Source organism: Acomys minous, assembly GCF_964271855.1.
Source record: "Acomys minous genome assembly, chromosome: 13".
In the NCBI taxonomy this organism is placed as follows: Eukaryota; Metazoa; Chordata; class Mammalia; order Rodentia; family Muridae; genus Acomys; species Acomys minous.
This window is the reverse complement of record NC_140495.1, coordinates 14,708,758-14,728,749: the sequence shown is the minus strand read 5'-3', so window position 1 is coordinate 14,728,749 and position 19,992 is coordinate 14,708,758. Positions and strand designations below refer to the sequence as shown.

General features: G+C 44.9%; 2 protein-coding genes across 3 annotated transcripts in view; one reads left to right on the top strand and one right to left on the bottom strand.

Moving 5' to 3' along the window:
- Positions 1-5,381: 5,381 nt before the first annotated feature.
- Positions 5,382-19,992, bottom strand: part of IHO1 (interactor of HORMAD1 1) — a 40,007-nt gene continuing 25,396 nt past the window's right edge. For both annotated transcript variants that reach the window (XM_084752687.1, XM_084752688.1), the window contains 5 exons: positions 17,297-17,460; positions 14,135-14,183; positions 13,244-13,331; positions 9,006-9,109; positions 5,382-8,195 (listed from right to left, as the gene is read on the bottom strand). In XM_084752687.1, coding sequence (XP_084608813.1) covers positions 7,203-8,195; positions 9,006-9,109; positions 13,244-13,331; positions 14,135-14,183; positions 17,297-17,460 — 1,398 coding nt within the window. In that variant the 3' untranslated portion in view covers positions 5,382-7,202. The remainder of the gene's footprint in view (positions 8,196-9,005; positions 9,110-13,243; positions 13,332-14,134; positions 14,184-17,296; positions 17,461-19,992) is intronic.
- The window catches only part of CIMIP7 (ciliary microtubule inner protein 7), a 38,111-nt gene continuing 25,473 nt past the window's right edge, over positions 7,355-19,992 (top strand). Inside the window, exon 1 of the mRNA XM_084752770.1 lies at positions 7,355-7,434. The gene's annotated coding sequence lies outside the window, so the exon portion shown is untranslated. The remainder of the gene's footprint in view (positions 7,435-19,992) is intronic.

Sequence of the window (19,992 nt, the reverse complement as noted above, 5' to 3'; positions counted from 1 at the left end):
GGCCAGCATGTGAACCCTGGACTGTATGCTAAACAGTAAGAGACATTAGTAGCAATGAGTGGACTCTGCATGAAGGCTGATGGTTAATGTATTAATACACTAGCTTCCTGGTTTTGGCAAATAAACTGGTGGTTACATGTCAGTACTGGGGAAGCTGGGCAGAGTATACACCTGCTCACTATATTTAAAGTTTTCTGTAAATCTAAAGTTATTCCAAAGTTTAACATTTACAAATGCAGTGGTGCACGCCTGTAATCCCAACACTTAGGGAGGCAGTGGCAGGCAGATCTCTGTGAGTTTGAGGCCAGCCTGGTCTACAGAGTGAGTGGGCTACACACAAAGAAACCGTGACTCAAAAAAACCAAAAAAAAAAAAAAAAAAAGAAAGAAAGAAAAAAGAAAAAAAAAGCAATCAACTCCCCCCCCCCCTTTTTTTTTTCAATATTTAAGCAAAATTTGTAGGGAAGCATCAAAGGGAATTACAGTGGTTCTTAAAGATAATTTCTATTTTATCTATAGTAGATATGTATCACTTCAATAAAAAGAAATCCGTGTGTGTGTGTGTGTGTGTGTGTGTGTGTGTGTGTGTATGTGTGTGTGTGCGCGCGCACAGATCAATCCCAGAAGTCAGCCCATCACCAGGCGAGCGCTTCTCACTGGGCTTCACCCCCAGCCCTGAATCCCCATTTCCATCCAGCACCATATCTGTCACTAGGTGCCTATCTGCCAGTGTCTGTGAGAAATGGATGGATGGATCCCAGGGCCACACAGGACTCTCGTAAGACCCCTGACATGAAGGCTCTGGGTCCTCAGGATGGTGGTTGCAGGTCTCATCAAATAGTCCCAGTTGAGTTCACTGTCCAAGTGTAGAGGAATTTTAATTCAGAACATGGCTGCTCTGGCAAGAGATCACATACAATAACATTCTAAGTCTGTGTGATCCAGCTGGACTACAAACACACCTTTAATCCAGGAGACAGAAGCAAATGGATCCAGTTCCAGATCAGCCTGGTACAGAGCAAGTTTCAGGTAAAGAAAAGCTTGGTCCAGGTGTGGTGATACATGCCTTTAATCCCAAGCAATGAAGATAATGTAGTTTGTAGAAAGAAGCACCCATGTTTCAAATCGATGTTTAACTGAATGGCAAAAAAGTGACAGATCAGAGAAAGATCTGACCGAATAGGATCTGCCCAACTCTCAGAGAGCAGAGAGGAAAGGGAAGCTACTTAAGCGGGCAGCGCAGACAATGAGCGGGAGAGGAGGCTGTTTACTGGGAGAGTTTTACAGACATAGGCGGAAAGCAACTTAGACACAGGTGGAGACAGAACGAGCCAGAAGATGAGGAGCTAGAAAATTAGAACAGGTTGCTGGAGTTAGGTTGAGGCCAAGCAGGGCAATTAGAGGGCCAAGAGAAAAGGCTAGATTGCATAAATCTGCTTGGAAAGGCGTTTGAGCCAGAACAGCTGAGTTGAACCAGCCAGCCCAGAGTTCAGTAAAAACAAGAGGCCAGCCTGATCAAGTTCCAAGATAGCCAGGGATGTTGCACAGAGAAACCCTGTCTTGAAGAACAAAAACAAAACAAAAAATCACAAGAAGCCAGGCAGTGGTGGCACATGCCTTTAATCCCAGTCCTTGGGAGGCAGAGGCAGAGGCAGAGGCAGGCAGATCGCTGCTAGTTCGAGGCCAGTCTGGTCTACAAAGTGAGGCCAGGACAGCCAAGGCTATACAGAGAAGCCCTGTCTCAAAAAGAAAAAAAAAAAGGAAAGGAAAGAAAAAGATAAACGTATTAAGCAAGAAGTCTTCTAGGCCCAGGTTAAATTGTACAGAGGCAAGAAGCTTCCAGGACTAACTAGGCCTGGGTTAACAGAAGGAGGCAGTAAGCCTCCCAGGCAACAATTAAAACGCAAATAAAAGTTCCCTTTACAGCCAAGGTCTTGTCTCTGTCAGGCAGGGCTTTGAAGGGAAAATGGCTATGGTGGATGAGGATGGAACCCTAACTGTGGAACTCTTTGAAGTGACAGCTTTTGCCCTTGAGAATGTGGGCCTAACACATGGAGATGACAGACAAGGAAGGAGAACCCAGGCTCCCTTTGGCCAGATAGGTGGGTAGACTTTGGCTTTCTTTTAGATTAGATTTATAAAATAAGTAATTCAAAGTACCACCCAAATGGGGGATATTTTTCCTCACTGTAAAAACAGATGTTTGGCAAAGTAGGTGAGCCCCAAGTCTCTGACATGGCAGCCCCAGATGACTTAGGTGAGCACACAGACTTCCTCCTCACCTATTTACAGTTCCTGGCTCCCCAATGTCCCCTTAACCCCCTTCCTGCCTTTGTCATTTCAGTGGGAGGAGAAGGAATTGTTTTTCAGGAATTTGCTGGAAAGGATATAGGAGCCTAGAACATTGCATGTAATAAAACTCAAGGTTTTCAGGGTCCAAAGCATTCATGATATGTGACAGTTGACCCTGGTCATGTCTGAAAAATTGTCAAGTGTTTGACGTCATTCAGTTTCCTCCCCCGCAGTTCATCTTGGCACACCAAACAATCACTGAATTGTTTCCGTGGAAACACCAAACTGCAATTTGGATTACCAGAATCAAAATAGAAACAAGTCAAATTCAAGAATAAATAGAAACTGAGGAACCTGCTAGCTTCAAACTGCAAATTCAAATCACAGCATAAAGCATATGAGAGTCTGAGCCCAGCTGCAATTATGATTTTCAGGTTCTGTGGCTGCATCCCACCAATTTGCTAAACTCAAAGCTTTAGGTGCAGACTGGTTGACTCTGAGACAATAAGGCAAGAACTAGTCTGCAGATGTTTCTAGAACAGAAGACTGGATGGCTGGAGGATGCTTAGGAAGGGGGAAGGCAGGCCAGGCAAGGGCAGGACTTGAAAATGACACTGCCCTCAGGCCAATTATGTGGCAGTGCTCCAACTGCCAAGCATGGCTGCAGCGACCCAATAACACATGGAGGGTCCATGCCAAGGAACACCCCCCTGGAAGATTTATGCGCCACACAACAGATACTTTATGAGGAAGTTTATTGTGGGAAGGGACAATGGGGTCCTGGAGATGGGATAGAGACAGTGAGTGAGGGAGGCAGGAAGGAAGGGAAAGGGGGTGCCCAGGACAGAGAGAGACAGAGACATAGAGAATGTGGGGACCGAGGGAAGCTGGAACACAGAGAGGGCTGGGATGGGAGGAGTCCTTATATCCCCACACACCTGGTGTATCTGGTGGCAGCTATTGCTTGCTAGGACCTGAAGGCAGGCCAGCTGAATCGCCTGTAAGCTAACACTGGCTGCCCCTGGCCAGCTGGATCTAATTTAATATCTGTACCTGAACACCCTAGCCAGGTGTCAGGGCACTCGAGTTAGCAAGCCTTTGTGCCTGTGCCTGAGAGGAGAGGCTCCATCAGGCACGGGAAGCTGTGTTCTCGCCTGCCTCCTGTGCTCCACTCAGGGAGGGCACAGTAACCTCTTGCCCTCTTTCCCTAACTCCTTGACCTTCTCTTGGACTATCCCCTTTCAACCTCAGAGAAGATTCCAGAGGAATCAAGAACGGGCAGCTGAGGGAACCTCTGTCCCTCAACTTGGCACCAGGAACAAGCTAGCAGCGTGTTAAGCGTGTTAAGGCCATCCTGACACAGAGATGGGATGGTAAGATGTTTGAGGAAGGCTGTGAACAGCGCTCATCTAGGACCCATGTGGTATGTACTTCTCTGCCTGAGGCACTCGACCTTAAGACAGCAGGGAAAAGGTAAGAGCCATTATACAGGGAGGCTTCAGAAGCTGTTTACCTGATCGTCTGATCGCAGAGAAGACTCACTCCCAGATCACGTAAAGTTCTGGCATAGGAGAACATTAATATTTTAGGTTTGAACTAAATATTTACAGAAAGAACAAAGTTTTACTCAGGAAATGTACTTGACAATGGATCCAAGGAAGGACTTTAGTCAGAGCCTGTCTGGAAAACACATGGTAAAGAGTTTTGTCCTAGGCTGGAGAGAGATGACTCAGTGGTTAAGAGCACTGGCTGCTCACCCAAAAATCCTGAGTTCAATTCCCAGCAACCACGTGGTGGCTCATAACCATCTGTAATGAGTCTGATGCCCTCTTCTGTCTGATCTCTCTTCTGGCATGCAGGCACACATGCAATAGAGTGCTTATATACATAAACAAATAAATCTTTTTTAAAAAGAGTTTTGTCCTATGGTTGACTTTGAATTTTTATTTTGTTTTTCAAGACAGGGATTCTCTGTGTAGCCTTGGCTGTCCTAGACTCGTTTTGTAGACCAGGCTGGCCTCGAACTCACAGAGATCTGCCTACCTCTCCCTTCCAAGTGCTGGGATTACAGACATGTGCCACCATGCGCAGCAAGAAAGCACAGATTTCAAGATAAGGTTTTTGGTTTTGTTTTGCTGTTTTGGTTTTTTTGCTTTTTTGTTTGGTTGGTGTTGTTGGGTTTTTTTTGTTTGTTTGTTTGTCTGTCTGGTTGGTTTGTTTTTCAAGACAAAGTTTCTCTGTGTAGCCCTGGCTGTCCTAGATCACTTTGTAGACCGGACTGGTCTCGAACTTACAAAGATCCACCTGCCTCTGCCTCCCAAGTGCTGGGATTAAAGGTGTGTGCTGCTGGTTTACAAAGTGAGTCCAGGACAGCCAAGGCTACACAGAGAAACCCTGTCTTGAAAAACAAAACAAACAACAAAGTTGTGTGCCACTGCCACCAGACTTCAAGACAGGGTTTTAAAGGAGCTATTTGCCTGGAAATGCAGCCTCTGCCCTCAGTAAGTGCCAAGTGAGACAGGCTCCTGTATGAGGGGCAAGGACAAGGCAGATGTTCTGGAGTTTACATCCCTGGTTAAGGCTAGTGAGATAAGAACACTAACACAGCTAGGTGAGTATGAGGTACAACAGGGCAAGAGGATGCACGGTCCTCAGGACCATCCCATGAGGTGGAAGGAGAGAACTGGTGCTCTCTAGCTATCTCCGTGTCTCTCTCTGTCTGTCTGTCTGTCTGTCTCTCTGTGTGTGTCTCTGTCTGTCTGTCTGTCTCTCTCTCTGTGCCTATCTCAGTGTAAAGGGCAGTCTTGCTGGTGATATGTAAAGCAATACTGGACTGTCAGGCACTAAGCGCTGTATCACCTCATTTCCATCCTGGAGTAACAGAGGGAGGAGCCCTCAGCAGGCTCTCCATCCTCCCACTCTGTCCGCCCCTGTGTAGCTACATACAGCTCAGGAGCATCTGAAGAGCCAAAAATGTTGCGTTCCAAGGGATGTGATTGGGACTGTGTCACGCTCACCAAGTCTGGCAGGAACATTAAAAAGAAAGGGGGGGAGGTGGCGGTAAAAAGCATAGGAATAAATAACAATACCTTTTCCTGGTAACTGCCAGAGATATGCAGTGTAATTTTTAATTATCGCAGCCTTGTTAGTGGTTAAGTTTACCACTTATCCTATGTTTACCACCCAACTAGTGCACATGGAGTCACACTGAACTTTGACACCATAACACAAAATGAAGTACTTCTGAAGAAAGAGCATGTTACAGCCGTAGAGGCTAACAACACAGCGTCCATCTTTGACACTTTACAGTTACAGAAGGCTCAAGAAGGGCTCAGTCATAAACACTAATTGAAAAAATAACTATTTAAAGTCACAGGATTTCAACTTTGAATTCAAATATTAAAACAACAAACATCAACAAGATAAAAATAAAATATAACCAATACTACATTGCTTAGCAGGAATAAGGTCCTTTGGTCTCACAGCTTCCTACTGCTGGCTCTGTAAGCACCAGCAGTCAGTCTGGGAAGGCCTGGAAGGAAGGCCCGCTGCTTCTCAGACTTCTGTGCACCAGCAATGATGCCCAGCTGGGGTTGCGCTGGAGGCTACAGAGGGGAGTAAACAGCCCCTAGATAGTCCACAGGAGAGAGAGGCCAGGGCAGCCTGAGGCTGAATCCAGGCTTGAACTTCCTTGGCTTAAGAGAGGATGGCTGTGATTGCCCATATATATAGGCTGAACAGGCTACAGAAAGCCCTTGGGTGGGGTCTGGTACCCTGCCATTGGTGTAACAGATTTAAATCCTACAGAAATGTATGGGAAACACACTCCTAAAACAAAGAAATTAAGAGTCACTGCAGCTGGAGACTGGCTCAGAGACAGGCAACTCTAGGACTCCACTCATTCCATGAAGCTTCTCCCAGCTCAACTTCCTTCACTATCGCTTGTCTGTCTGTCTGTCTGTCTGTCTGTCTGTCTGTCTGTCTGTCTCTCTCTCTCTGTCTCTTTCTATTTGAGTCACAATATCACTATATAGCCTGGGGTAGCATTGAGCTTAGGGTCCTGTTGTCCCAGCCCCCTGAAACTACAAGCATGTGTCACCACACCTAGAGGTTGAGTAGTTGTTATTTTCTTTTTCTACTTTGCACATTGTGTTGGTGTGGTGTTCCTGTGCTTGGGCATGTGTGGGTGTGGCTGCACATACATGTGGAAGCCCCAGATTAATGTTAGGAATCATCTTCAACTAACCTCGAACTCACAGCGATCCACCTGCCTCTACCTCCCAAGTGCTGGGATTAAAGGCGTGTGCCACCACCACCCGGCTAACATTCTGTTCTTAAGTAGACTGATTTACAGCTAAAAACTGAGACAGGTTTGTAGTTCTAGCACTCTGGAGGCTGAGGCAGGAGAATTGTAAATTCAAAGCTACATAATGAACCCATGTCTAAAAGTGTACCTGTAATATATCCTTTCATGGGAAAGAGAAAACTCCTTGTCAGCATAACTAGGTAAGGAAATAGGATGCTGTGGCTCAGAAAGGTGTTCATCAGGCGCAAGGAATGCTTTGAGAGCTAATCAGGCAGCCACAACAGCTTTGTTAGAGTTCCCCTAAATACTAGTCCACAAGAAAGCCAATGCCCCTTTCACCAAGTACACACAGCTACCTTCCTGATGCCTCACCACAGGCTGCTGCCTGCGCTTTCTTCACACATTTCTTTCCCATACCTTCCCTTTGTCATGAGCAGCTACTGATACCCAGAGCCCTGGATTCCCCCTACCTCCTCCTGAGGCCTCTGGCTCTGAGGCTGGATAAGCCAGCTTTAGATACTGTGTGCTACTGCCCAGTCCAAAAGTCCTACAGTGTGTTTTTCTAACAGATCAGAAAACAATAAGCTAAAGTCACCGTTGGCAGGCTAGAAGTTATCGTCGCTGCTATCAAAATCTGGATCACAGAGCAAATTCTTCCCTCTCTTCTTACACAGAGGAGGCTCTGGGTTTTTGAGGCTGAGGTCACCAAACCAGTTTATCTGCTGGTCCCTCTGGGAAATGCTGAATACCAACTCGCTGTCTGTGGAGGAGCTCTGGGTAGACTGCCGGAGGTTCTCTTGTCCTGCCACTGTGGAGCCTCTTGGAGCTACCCAACAGGTGAGGGGCCCTTGTGGGCTAGAAACTGGAGACTGGGAACTGTGATGCTTAGAGGTGAAAGCACAGGCCTTCCTTGGGGTCTGCTTCCTGCCTTTCCTGCCTCTCCTCCCTTTGCTGCCTTTCTGTTCAGTTTCTGACTGTTCAAATGGGTCAAAAGAACACATGCTTTGAGCTTCATATTTGGGGCAGACATTCTTCACTCTGAGCTCAAATTTATTTAAGGCCAGCTGTGAAGATTCTTGGACAATTAGATCCTGGTCATTGGCAGCCTTCTGGCTTGGGAGGTTAGCGCAGTGGTTGCTGAGGCTCCTGGTGGTCATAACCCAGTTCTTGCAGTAGGTCTGCATGGTCTTGTTCCTCACATGCTCCTTTCCTCTATGGGTACCACTTGTTGCCAATGCAGCCTTTCCAAAACCATTGCTCCCTGCTCCTGCATCCCAGACCCCAAACTCCCAAGGCCTCTGGGAACTCCTACTGGGATTCACTGCAGGCTGCCAAGAGGCTGGCTCCTCAGAGGGGTATTTTTCCTGCACGGTAAAATGGGGGCTCTGGGCCTGGGATGGTGAGGTCTGGGAGGTGCTGTCCTTCAGATGCCTAGCCACCTGAGGTGCAGAGGCGAATTTTTTCAGCTCCTCTAGGATACTAGGCACATTGAGCTGGCCCAGATTCTCACACAGCTGCTGCAAGTTTTTATTCTGCTGGGCAACTAAAACTTCAAGGTTCTTGAGGTTGGATTTCATCTCTATAAACTCTCCTTGCCTCTAGGAAAAGAAGTGAAAAAGAGGAATGATGGACATTTAAAAACGTGAGAACAGATATGGGTATGGTAGCTCTTAGATGGCGGAGTCAAGGGGACTAACTAGCACGAGGAGGCTGGAGACATGGCTCAGTGCTTAAGAGCACTGGCTAGTCTTGCACAGGACCCAAGCTCAGTTCCCAGAACCCATGTGGTGGCTCACAACCATCTGTAGCTCCAATTCCAGGGGATGTGATGCCTTCCTCTGACCTCTATGGTAACCAGGCATATACATGGTACAGACCCACACATGCAGGCAAACTAAATCTAAAAATATAAATATCTTTAAAATAATTTATTTATCTTATGTGCATTAGTGTTTTGCTTGGAGTTACAGACAGCTGTGAGGACTGACATGAGTTTGAGGCTAGCTTGGGCTACATAATCAGTTCTAAATAGTCTGGGCTACAGGAGAAAGATCTCATGTCAAAATATAAAAGCAAAAAGAACATGAGAACTAGCCAGTGGACCAAAGCATGTCCCTCACAGAGCAAACATAGCCACACTGTGAGCCAAGCCCGGGTACGCATCCTGCTGGGAACCCTGAGAACAGGCTACATCCTGACTTACTGAAAAGACAACCATCCTGGTCTTTGGTCTTGGATGGAAATCACTTGCACATTAAGTATCTCTCTTGGTCTTAGAGGCAAAGCCTAAAGCAACACATCTGTAGTGTTGGCTACTCAGGAGGCCAGGGCAAGAGCACTAGAGTCCATCACCTCAAGACAAGCCTGGACAAAGCAAATCAAAGCAAGAGCTTGGCGTTTATACTCACAGCTTCAAAGCTCTTCTGTATCTCATGGATGGCCTGTTCCACACGGCCTCTGTCTTGCACTGCCTCAACCATCAGGTCATGCTCGACCCGTGCAGTCTCTTGAACTAAATACAAAACAGACAAGTTTCCTCCTAAGGACTGATGATGAGCATCACCTGCTCAGACCACAGCAGCAGAGAGGGAGGAGCTGGACACCAGTGTGGCTCATTGTATCTGTCTCTGTAATGGCCAAGACTCTGCCCTCTTGACCCAAACAGTCTCTCCACAAGCACAGGCTGCAATCTTTGCATTTGGGAGGTTGAGGCATAAGGATTGCTATGAATTCTACGTAAGACTATGTCTCAATTAAAAAAAAAAAAAGCCAAGCTGGGAGGTGGTGGCACATGCCTTTAGTCCCAGCACTCGGGAGGCAGAGACAAGCTGATCTCTGATCTCTGTGTGGGGAACCCTGTGGCCCCCTTGTTCTACAAAGACCAGGACAGACAGGGCTACACAGAGAAACCCTGACTTTGAAGAAAAAAAAGACACCCCAAGACCAAAATTTCAGCACAAAGGACATTTATTTGCCCCACAGGGACAAAGGGCAGGGAATAAGAGATAAAAACAAGACAGCAGAGAGAGGACAAGGGGAAATGGAAGGAACAAAAAAAAGGGGAAAGGGATATTTTCCGCATGGGGACAAAGGACTACCTCTGGACAGAGAGGACACAGATGTGGCCCACAGGCAAATGTCAGTTTATAAAGGTAAAAGGGGAAACCTTGTGCTAGGATGAGGTGTTTAATTTTGATTGGACAGGTTATTTAGGCAGCCAAAAGAAGGCTTTTGACGCTGGACATCAATATTTTGATAGCTGCACCTTGGTAGTCAGCCTCAGAGGGGAAGAAGTGGCCAAATAAGGGAGTAGACCTTGGTAGGGAGCAGGGGAAGGGCAAGGCTGCCAGAGCCATGTTTCCCATGCTCAGGCTGGCTAGAGTCCCCCTGCCTCTACCTCCCAAGTGCTGGAATTACAGGCATTTTTATACCATACCCACAAAAATATAACATTTAAATCTCAGAAAAGAGCCGGTCACAGAGGTGCATACCTTTAGAGGTCACTTCCAAACATAGCACCCTCCACTTTTCTATATTTAAACCTACATGGGCCAGAAGTGAGGGCTCACCCCTAAAATACCAGCTCTGAGGACGCTGTAGGAAGAGGACTGCCATGCTTTTGAGACTAGCCTTGAAGCCAGAGTGAATTCCAGTCTAGCTTGTGCTACAGAGTGAGATCATGTCTTTAAAAAAGAAAAAAAAAAAGTTATGCCAGGCGTGGTGGCGCACACCTTTAATCCTAGTGCGTAGGAGGCAGAAGCAAGCAGATCTTGAGGCCAGTTTGGTCTACAAAATGAGTTCCAGGACAGCCAGGGCTACACAGAGAAACCCTGTCTTTCAATTCTTGTCTTGTATGTGTGTGTGTGTGTGTGTGTGTGTGTGTATGTGTGCTGGGATTAAAGGCTTGCACCACCACTGCTTGGCTAAATGAATATATATTTTTTTAATGTTGGTTTGGTTTGTTTGAGACAGGGTCTCACTCTGTACCCCAGACTGGCCTCAAATACTCCATGTAGCCAAGGCCATGATGAGCTCCTGACCTCCTGACTTGGTTGTCAGCCTGAAGCAGTACTGGATAGGGACAACCTTATAGGAGGCAGGACCTAGTGACAAGAAGTCAGACCATTGGGGAGGTGCCCTTATACACATGAAACACTGGGGCCCTGTTAGCTTCTCTCTCTTCTTTCCAGCACCACAAGCGGGACAAACCTCCTCCACTACGATCCACCGTTCCTACAAGCAGTCATGAGCTAAAACTCTGAAACTGAAGCCAAAACAAACCTTTACACACACACACACACACACACACACACACACACACACACACACACACACACACACACACACACACACACACCCCTGGGGTTTCTCTGTGCATCCCTGGCTGTCCTGGAACTCACTCTGTAGATCAGGCTGGCCTCAGACTCGGAGATCTACCTGCCTCCCAAGTGCTGGGATTAAAGGCATGAGCTGCCACTGCTGCCACCCTGCACACAGTCACTTTTGAAAATTTGTTTTGTTTTGTTTTTGGCTTCTCAAGACATCCCTGGCTGGCCTGGAACTCACAGAGATCCGCCTGCTTCAGCCTCCTGAGTGCTGGGATTAAAGGCGTGCGCCACCACACCCGGCCACAGTCACTTCTTACAGAGCAATGAAAAGCTAGAGAATTGACTGAGCACTCACAGAGTTGCTCCCTCACACTACAGGGAAGCATCCCTCACTTGCCTCTGTCCTCAGCACTGCTACTCTTTTGAAGGGAACAGTTCTGATTCTAAGGTTGCTAAATAGATGGGCAGTTGCCCCATGTGTAGGATGCCCAAGTTGGAAGTCAGTAGATAAACTGTACAGTGCTATTTTGCAGATAGGTGGAAATTATTTTATGAGCACACAAGAAAATTGATTTTTGTAAGTCATGAGTAATTCATCCCATGGCATGTAAACAAGCTGTCTTGAATTAGTTTAAGATAAAAAATAAGGGGCTGGAGAGATGGCTCAGAGGTTAAGAGCACTAGCTGTTCTTTCAAAGGTCCTGAGTTCAATTCCTAGCAACCACATGGTAGCTCACAACCATCTATAATGAGATATGGTACCCTCTTCTGGCAGACAGAACATTGTACACATAATAAATAAATCTCCCCCCCCAATTCTTCTGTTTGTTTGTTTGTTTTGGTTTTTTGAGACAGGGTTCCTCTGTATTAGTCTTGGCTGTCCAGGCTGTCCTTAATAATCACAGCGATCTGCCTGCCTCTGCCTCCCAAGTGCTGGGATTGAAGGTGTGCACCACCACGCCCAGCCAACAAATAAATAAATATTTTAAAAATAATAAATAAATAAACAATGTACAGATGCAGAATAACTATGTTCCTTAGAATATAGTAAATATAGAAAAATATCTAGCTAAAAAGAATTGCATGTTGATTATTTAGAAAGGCATTCATCTATATGTACACCACTGGTGGGGGAGGTGATTTTGCAAAACTTACACTGTAACTGACGTGGAGACCAAGGCTGATTCACCACAAAACAATCTTCACTGAAATTGAGGCAGTGAGAAGAACAGTAGGTGACGGGAGTCTTTCTTTTTTTTTTTTTTTTTTTGGTTTTTCAAGATAGAGTTTCTGTGTAGCCTTAGCTGTACTGACTCACTTTGTAGACCAGGCTGGCCTCGAACTCATACGGATCTACCAGCCTCTGCCTCTCGAGTGCTGGAATTAAAGGCATGTGCCACCACGGCTGGCTGACTGGAGTATTTCTAACTCCTAAGGAGGAGTATGTCCACATCAGACAAGCCATGTGAGACTCTGGAGGCTGCTGATTCATTTTAGGCTTGAGGTGAGAAGGCTGGCAGAGCTATCAGACTCTTGAGACAGCAAGATTACTGAGGAGAGGAGTAATATTCATGAAAGCCATCATAGGATCAAAGTGTTGGCTAGGCTAGAAAGATGGCTTGGTATAAGAGCATTCCTGCTTTTCCAGATGACCTGGGCTCAATTCCCAACACTTACACAGCATGGCAGCCCACACTTGTCTATATCTCCAGTTCTAGGGGACCATCCACATTCTAAACGTCAGAAACACCTTATTGATTAAGTTAAAGTAAATAAAATGTAATTTCAAAATTACACAAAAGTTTACGAACTGGGTGTGGTAAAAACTTGCTTTTAATTCCAGCATTCAGGAAGCAAAGGTAGGCAGATCTCTGAGTTCCAAGCCAGCCAAAGCTATGTAGAGAGATACCCTGTCTCAAAACAAAATAAAACACAAACAGTACTGTCACAGCAGTAGACTCCATTGTGCAAGTCTTTATATACACACTTACCCTCGCACACCCTGGAAGCCTGGCTAGGGTCAGAAAGTTCACATCTGTGGCTCACCAGTGCCCTCAGCTGATAACATGAACCTTAAGACACTAACAAAAATTTTAAAAATAGGAATGAATAAAAAATAAACATGGGCCAGACGGTGGTGGCGCACGCCTTTAATCCCAGCACTGGGGAGGCAGAAGCAGGTGGATCACTGTGAGTTCGAGGCCAGTCTGGTCTACAAAGCAAGTCCAGGACAGCCAAGGCTACACAGAGAAACCCTGTTTCGAAAAGCCAAAAAAAAAAAAAAGAAAGAAAGAAAAAAATAAACATGGAACACTCACATGTCTTGGCTATAGTCTCCAAAGAATCCAAAATAGATTGGCTGCTTGAACTGAGATGCTCCTCAGACTTTTCCACAGATGTCTGCAACTAAGAAACAAAATTAAGAAAGAAATTACAGGCTGGAGAGATAGCTCAGAGGTTAAGGGCAATGTCTATTCTACCAAAGGTTCCTAGTTCAATTCCCAGCAACCACATGGTGGCTCACCACCATCTGTAAAGAGATCCAGTACCTTCTTGTGGTAGGCAGGCACACATGAGGGCAGAGTACTGTATAGATAGTAAATACATCTTAAGAAAGAAAAGAAAAGAAAGAAAGAAATCACATGGGGACTGGAGAGGTGGCTCAGAGGTAGGGAGTACTGTCTGCTCTTCCAGAAGATCAGGATTCGTTTCCCAGCACCTACAAGGCGGTAGCTTACAACTGTCTATAACTCCAATTCCAGGGGATACAGTGACTTCTTCTGGTCTCCAAGGGCACTGCACATATGTGGTACACAGACATACATGCAGGCAAACACCCAATACATAAAACAAACATAATTTTTTTAAAAGGCTTGGTGGCACATGCCTTTAATCCCAGCACTTGGGATGCAGAGGCAGGTGGATCCCTCTGAGCGAGGCCAGCCTGGTCTACAGAGCGAGTTCCAGGACAGCTAGAGCTGTTACACAGAGAAACCCTGTCTCAAAAAACAAACAACAACAACAACAAAAAAAAAACAGAAAAGAAAAAAGAAAGCACAAAGCGCTGTCTTATTTTACTGACGTGGAGACTTGTCATTTAATGATAAAATAGTAAAAATCTGCTATTCTACATGTGCTAAAGCCACTACAATGATTACAGTTCCTACGATTCATGACACTCTAATTCTCTGAAAAGTAGCTGTACCTACCTTGTAAATAGCTTCTTGAAAATGAGAAACAAAGTTGTATAGCATCTCACTAGAGTTAAAAGAGAAAAAAGGGAGAGGATAAATCTTTGTGCCCTGTTGAAATAGCATGTAATAACCAATTATGGCAGGTGTTCATCTAGCACAGCATCAAAACATCCCTTGGTTAAAGTTAGAGTCTACCTGAGAAACCTCAGTTGTCCAGCCCAAGCTCAAACAGACTGATTTCCAATAAAAATCATGTTTTTCTTCCTTCCATCCATCATGCTGCTTTTTTTATTTTCCTTTTATTCCTATTTTTTTTTTTAGATTTATTTATTTATATGTGCTAGTGTTTTGTCACCATTGTGTCTCTGTACACCACATGCAATGCCTGGTGACCAAAGAAAAGGTTGGTGACTCTTCTGGAACTGGAGTTAAGGATGTTTGTGAACCACACATGGGTGCTGGGAATCAAACCTGAGTCCTCTGTAAGAACAATTAGTGCTGAGTCATCTCTCCAGCTCTTCTTCCTGACTTTTTGGAGACAGGTTGTTGCTATATGCCTTATCTGTCCTGCTAATTGCTGTAGTACACATATATTCAGAGGCAATAAACAAATATGACAATTCTTCTAAATTCTGGGAGCTGGCTGTGGTGGTGCACACCTTTAGTCCCAGCACTGGGGAAGGAGGGAGAGATAGGTGGATGGCTGTGAGTTCGAGGCCAGCCTGGTCTACAAAGCAAGTCCAGGACAGCCAAGGCTACACAGAGAAACCCAGTCTTGGGGGGGGGGACATCTGGGTGTGGTAAGGTCTTCCTTTAACCTCAGCACTCAGCAGGTAGAAGTAGGTGGATTTTTATGAGTTCAAGGCCAGCCTAGTCTAGAAAGTTCCTGGCCAACCAAGGCTACATAGGGAAACTGTGTCTCAAAACAACAATAAGCAGGCTGGAGAGATGGCTCAGTGGTTAACAGTATTGTCTGGTCTAACAAAGGAACCTGGTTCAATTCCTAGCACCCACATGGCAGCTCACAACTGTCTGTAACTCCAATTCCAAGGGATCTGACACACTCATACCAATGCACATGAAATAAAATTAAATAAAGTGTTAAAACAACAACAACAAACAAACAAAACCACGTAAATCTACAGAATAGTGTAAATTATAAATTTTTTATTTCTTTTTGAAAATTATTAAATTTACATTTCTTTAGTGTGTGTGTTCATGCACAAATGCATAGCACACATGTGGAGGCTAGAGGAAAACTTAAGGGAGTCAGCTCTCCAGCCAGTGAGATTCTGAGAATTAAAGTCAGGTTGTCAGCAAGTATTTTCACCCATCAATTGGCCCCTGCCTCTTTTTTATTTCATTCATGGGGGAGGGGGGCAGAGAGGGAGAAGAGAGAGAACGTGTGTGTGTGTGTGTCTATGTGTGGTGTAAAGTGGAGGTCAGAGGACAACTTGTGAGAGTTGGTCCTTCCTTTCTACCATGTGGGCCTCAGGGATTAAAATCAGGTCATCAGGTTTTGTGGCAAGTTTCTTTTAGGGGGATACTTTTTTAACACCATGTACTCAGATGCTGATTTCTGTGCCCAGAGATCTGGTGGCGATCTGGACGCGAACACTGTCATTACTATTAAAAAATCTCCTGTCTCAATGTTGTGTAACGATTGTTCTCCATCATCTCTGGTTAATAAAGAGCTGAACAGCCAATGGCAGCGAGGAGAGTTGAGCTGGGACTTCTGATTCCAGTGAGAGGGTCCCACATGGAGCAGAGAGAAAGGAGGAGGTTGAGGGGGTGGCCATGAGGATGACGATGGAGCAGGAGCAGCCTGGGCAAGACTAGAAGGACGTAAAGGGCACTCAGCTGGGAAGTACTCCAGGACAGCACAGCCGGGTCAGAGTAAATGAGCATCTCCCCAATTTAGTGTTTTAAAGCTTATTAATAAATGTAGTAGGAAGCCGGGCTTGGTGGTGCACATCTTTAATCCCAGCACTAGGGAGGCAGAGTTAGGCAGAGCTCTGTGGGTGAGGCCAGCCTGGTCTACAAAGTGAGTCCAGGACAGGCTACACAGAGAAACTCTGCCTCAAAAAAACAAAAAACAAACAACAACAACAACAAAATGCTGGGCGTGGTGGCACACATCTTTAATCCCAACACTTGGGAGGCAGAGTCAGGTGGATCTCTGTGAGTTCGAGGCCAGCCTGGTCTACAAAGAGAGTTCCAGGACAGCCAGGGCTACACAGAGAAACCCTTTCTTGAAAAAACAAAAACAAAACACACACAAAAACCCCACAAAACATAAAAACCCTTTTTGTTGAGCTGCACATCATGCACGGCAGTCCTACTCATCTCCCTTCATATCTGCCCTTTGCCCTCGCAACCTCCCCCCAAAATAAAACACAACACAAATAAGCAAACAACAACAAAGCATAACAAATATCTCATTGTGGAAGCTGTAGCACGCCACAGTGTGTCCCACATGGATCCCTCTGTCCACACTTCTTCACTTGTAACTTCACTGCAGTGAGTCATCAGTCAGCCTGAGACCTCTGGTTCCGTGACACCAGCAATACTGTATCCTCATTAGGACTCCTCCGGGTCATCCCAGGGCTGCCCTGTGTCCTAGAGATCCTGCAGCACTGGATTAGCAAGACCGGCCCCTTCACTTGTCCCAACCATTCACTCATCCCTTTCTACCTGGGCCATTTCTACTGGCAGCAAATACTCCGTGATACGTATTTTTGAGGGGGCCAACTCAGAGCTCTGGGTCTGGGTCTGGGTGACATCCAGCTGCTTCTGCCTGGGACACTGGAGCTCTTAGTTCTTGAGTCTTCCAACTTCCCCATCTCTCCCCTTCCTTCTATGGTCTTTGTTTAGACTAAATTATATATCACTGACCCGTCCTGGACCTCTAGTTTGCATATGGCAGAGTTATGGGACCAACTAACTTCCATAATAACCCAGTTTCTATATCTTTCTCTGTCATTGACCTCCCATTGTGTGTGCATGCACACATGTATGTGTATAGTGTGTGTAATATTGGTTCTGTTTCTGTTTGCTATGCACATCCCTGATTAATACATGCTATTACTTTGAAATTGAGTTATTTGATAATTGACAGCATGTTTTGTTCCCTTCAGAAAACATGAGTTTTCTGAACCTCTAAAAAGCTCTGTGTACCTGTCACACTTGTCTGTTGCATTTCGTTTTTTCTCCTCAAATTGTTTCAAGAGTCCTTTTGATTTTCCAGCTGGCAAAGGAAGAGAAAATAAGCCTTCATCCTTCGCATCACCTCCAAACAACTGGGGCTTTGTCTGGTATTTTGTAAAAATACTAGGTTCATTCTGTTAAATGAAAAACAACAAAAAATTCTTTTTAAATGTCAACACCAAATTCTTACACATTATTCTCTCTTTGGACAATCCAGAATCATATCTAAGTGTCAAGCATATGGTTAGGAAAAAGCATGCTGTTTTCCCATTATTTGTGCCTACCAAGAAATTTGTTTTTTCTGATGTTTGTTTTGTTTTGTTTTGTTTTGCTTTTCAAGACAGGATTTATCTGTATAGCCTTGGCTGTCCTGGACTCACTTTGTAGACCAGGCTGGCCTCGAACTCAGGGAGATCCAGCTGCCTCTACCTCTCCAAGTGCTGGGATTACAGGCATGCACCAACATGCCTAGCCAAGAAATTATATTTATAATAAAGCTACTTTCTAAGTTAATACAGTTTCTGCATCCCGGTGTGGTGGCTCATGCAGTTGGATCATTGTGATCCAGCCTGGTCTACAAAGAGTGTCCAGGACAGCCAAGGCTACACAGAGAAACCCTGTCTTGAAAAGCCTGCCTTAGGCCGGGCGTGGTGGCGCACGCCTTTAATCCCAGCACTCGGGAGGCAGAGGCAGGCGGATCGCTGTGAGTTCGAGGCCAGCCTGGTCTACAAAGCGAGTCTAGGATAGCCAAGGCTACACAGAGAAACCTTGTCTCAAAAAACCAAAAAAAAAAAAAAAGAAAGAAAAGCCTGCCTTATCAATGAGGAAATATTAAAATTTCAGCTAAAATGGTTCAAAACCAACTGAATACACTTATAAGAAACAACAGAAAGTTATTTACTCTATCTCTGAGTTGTGGTATTAAAGTTTCACATTAATATATTTAACTTAAATTGCTATTAATATGTTAACTCAAATTTAACTCAAACTCTGTTGAACTCAGTGTCTGCTGATAACTTCCACATTGCCTAAGTAGTGCACAAGCTCTGGTATGGAGAACATTTCTTGTATTTATTTTATATTTATTATTAATTTTTGGTTTTTTGAGACAGGGTTTCTCTGTGTAAACCTGGTTGTCCTGGACTCACTTTGTAGACCAGGCTGGCCTTGAACTCACAGCGATCCGCCTGCCTCTGCCTCCTGAGTGCTGGGATTAAAGGTGTGCGCCACCACGCAGCTAATTTCCTGCATTTCTTAAGCAAAACATGCAGAAAGTGCATTTATTCCATTATATCACTATCATCAATTTGTGCAGAGATCATACACACAGTGCTTTACTAACATAAAGCACTGAGCTAGCCTTATTCATTACATCCCCACATCCCTATTTGATGCAGGCAAGTCTAAATATAAAATTATATGTAAATAAATATAAAATTAAATGTAGTTCTAGACAAAAAAAAATTAAAAGAACATTGGTGTACATGGCTTGAATCCCAGCACTCAAGAGGCAAAGACAGGAGGATGGCCTTCAGTTTTAAGCTAGCCTGGGCTACACAGTGAGTACTAGGCCAGTTTGGACTATAGAATATAAAGAAAGAAAAGAAAAGAAAAATAGCAACAACAAAATCTCAGACTCAAAAGACAAATATTTCATGTTCTCTTTGACATGCAGATACCAGGTTTGTTTTATGGGCTTTGGAAGAGGAGTATTGTTTTGTTTTGTTTTGTTTTTTGAGACAGGGTTTCTTTCTTTCTTCCTTCCTTCCTTTCTTTCTTTTTTCTTTTTGGTTTTTCAAGACAGGGTTTCTCTGTGTAGCCTTGGATGTCCTGGACACCATTTGTAGACCAGGCTGGCCTTAAATTTACAGCGATCCACCTGCCTCTGCCTTCCAAGTGTTGGGATTAAAGGCGTGCGCCACCACACCTGGCATGAGACAGGATTTCTATGTGGATAGCCTTGGCTGTCCTAGAAGTAGCTCTGTAGACCAGGCTGGCCTCAAACTCAGATCCTTTGCTTCTCCAGTGGTGGGATTAGTGTGTGCCAGTATTTTTGTTTTGTTTTGTTTTTTTGAGACAGAGTTTCTCTGTGTAGCCTTGGTTTTCCTGGACTCTGTCTGTAGATCAGGCTGGCCTCAAACTCACAGAGATACGCCTGCCTATGCCGCCCAAGCACAGGGATTAAAGGGAGAACTATCAAAAGGAAATTCAAATGGGAAGGGCTGACACCACTATCCCCTGTATTAGAGGTGTGCCTTTCACCACGCCTGGCCAGTTCCAGAGATTCTGATATCTCCATACCAATATACACAGACTAAAATTAAATAAATTATAAAAAGCAAACAAGCACCAAAACATAATCAACCAAGTATTTAGGATAGTAATCTTCAGAGTACAATTCTAAAGTATGTTCATGCTCCAAAAGAATAATTTTTTTTAGCTTATCTCCATAATAACTATGAAATATGAGACGGGCATGGTAGTGCAAGTTTGTAATCCCAGCACGCAGGGAGGCAGAGGCAGGGGGATCAGGTGGATCTCTGTGAGTTCAAGGCCAGCCTGGTCTACAAAGTGAGTCCAGGACAGCCAAAGCTACACAGAGAAACCCTGTCTCGAAAAACAAAAAACCAAACAAAAACAAAAACAAAAACAAACCAAAGTGAGTC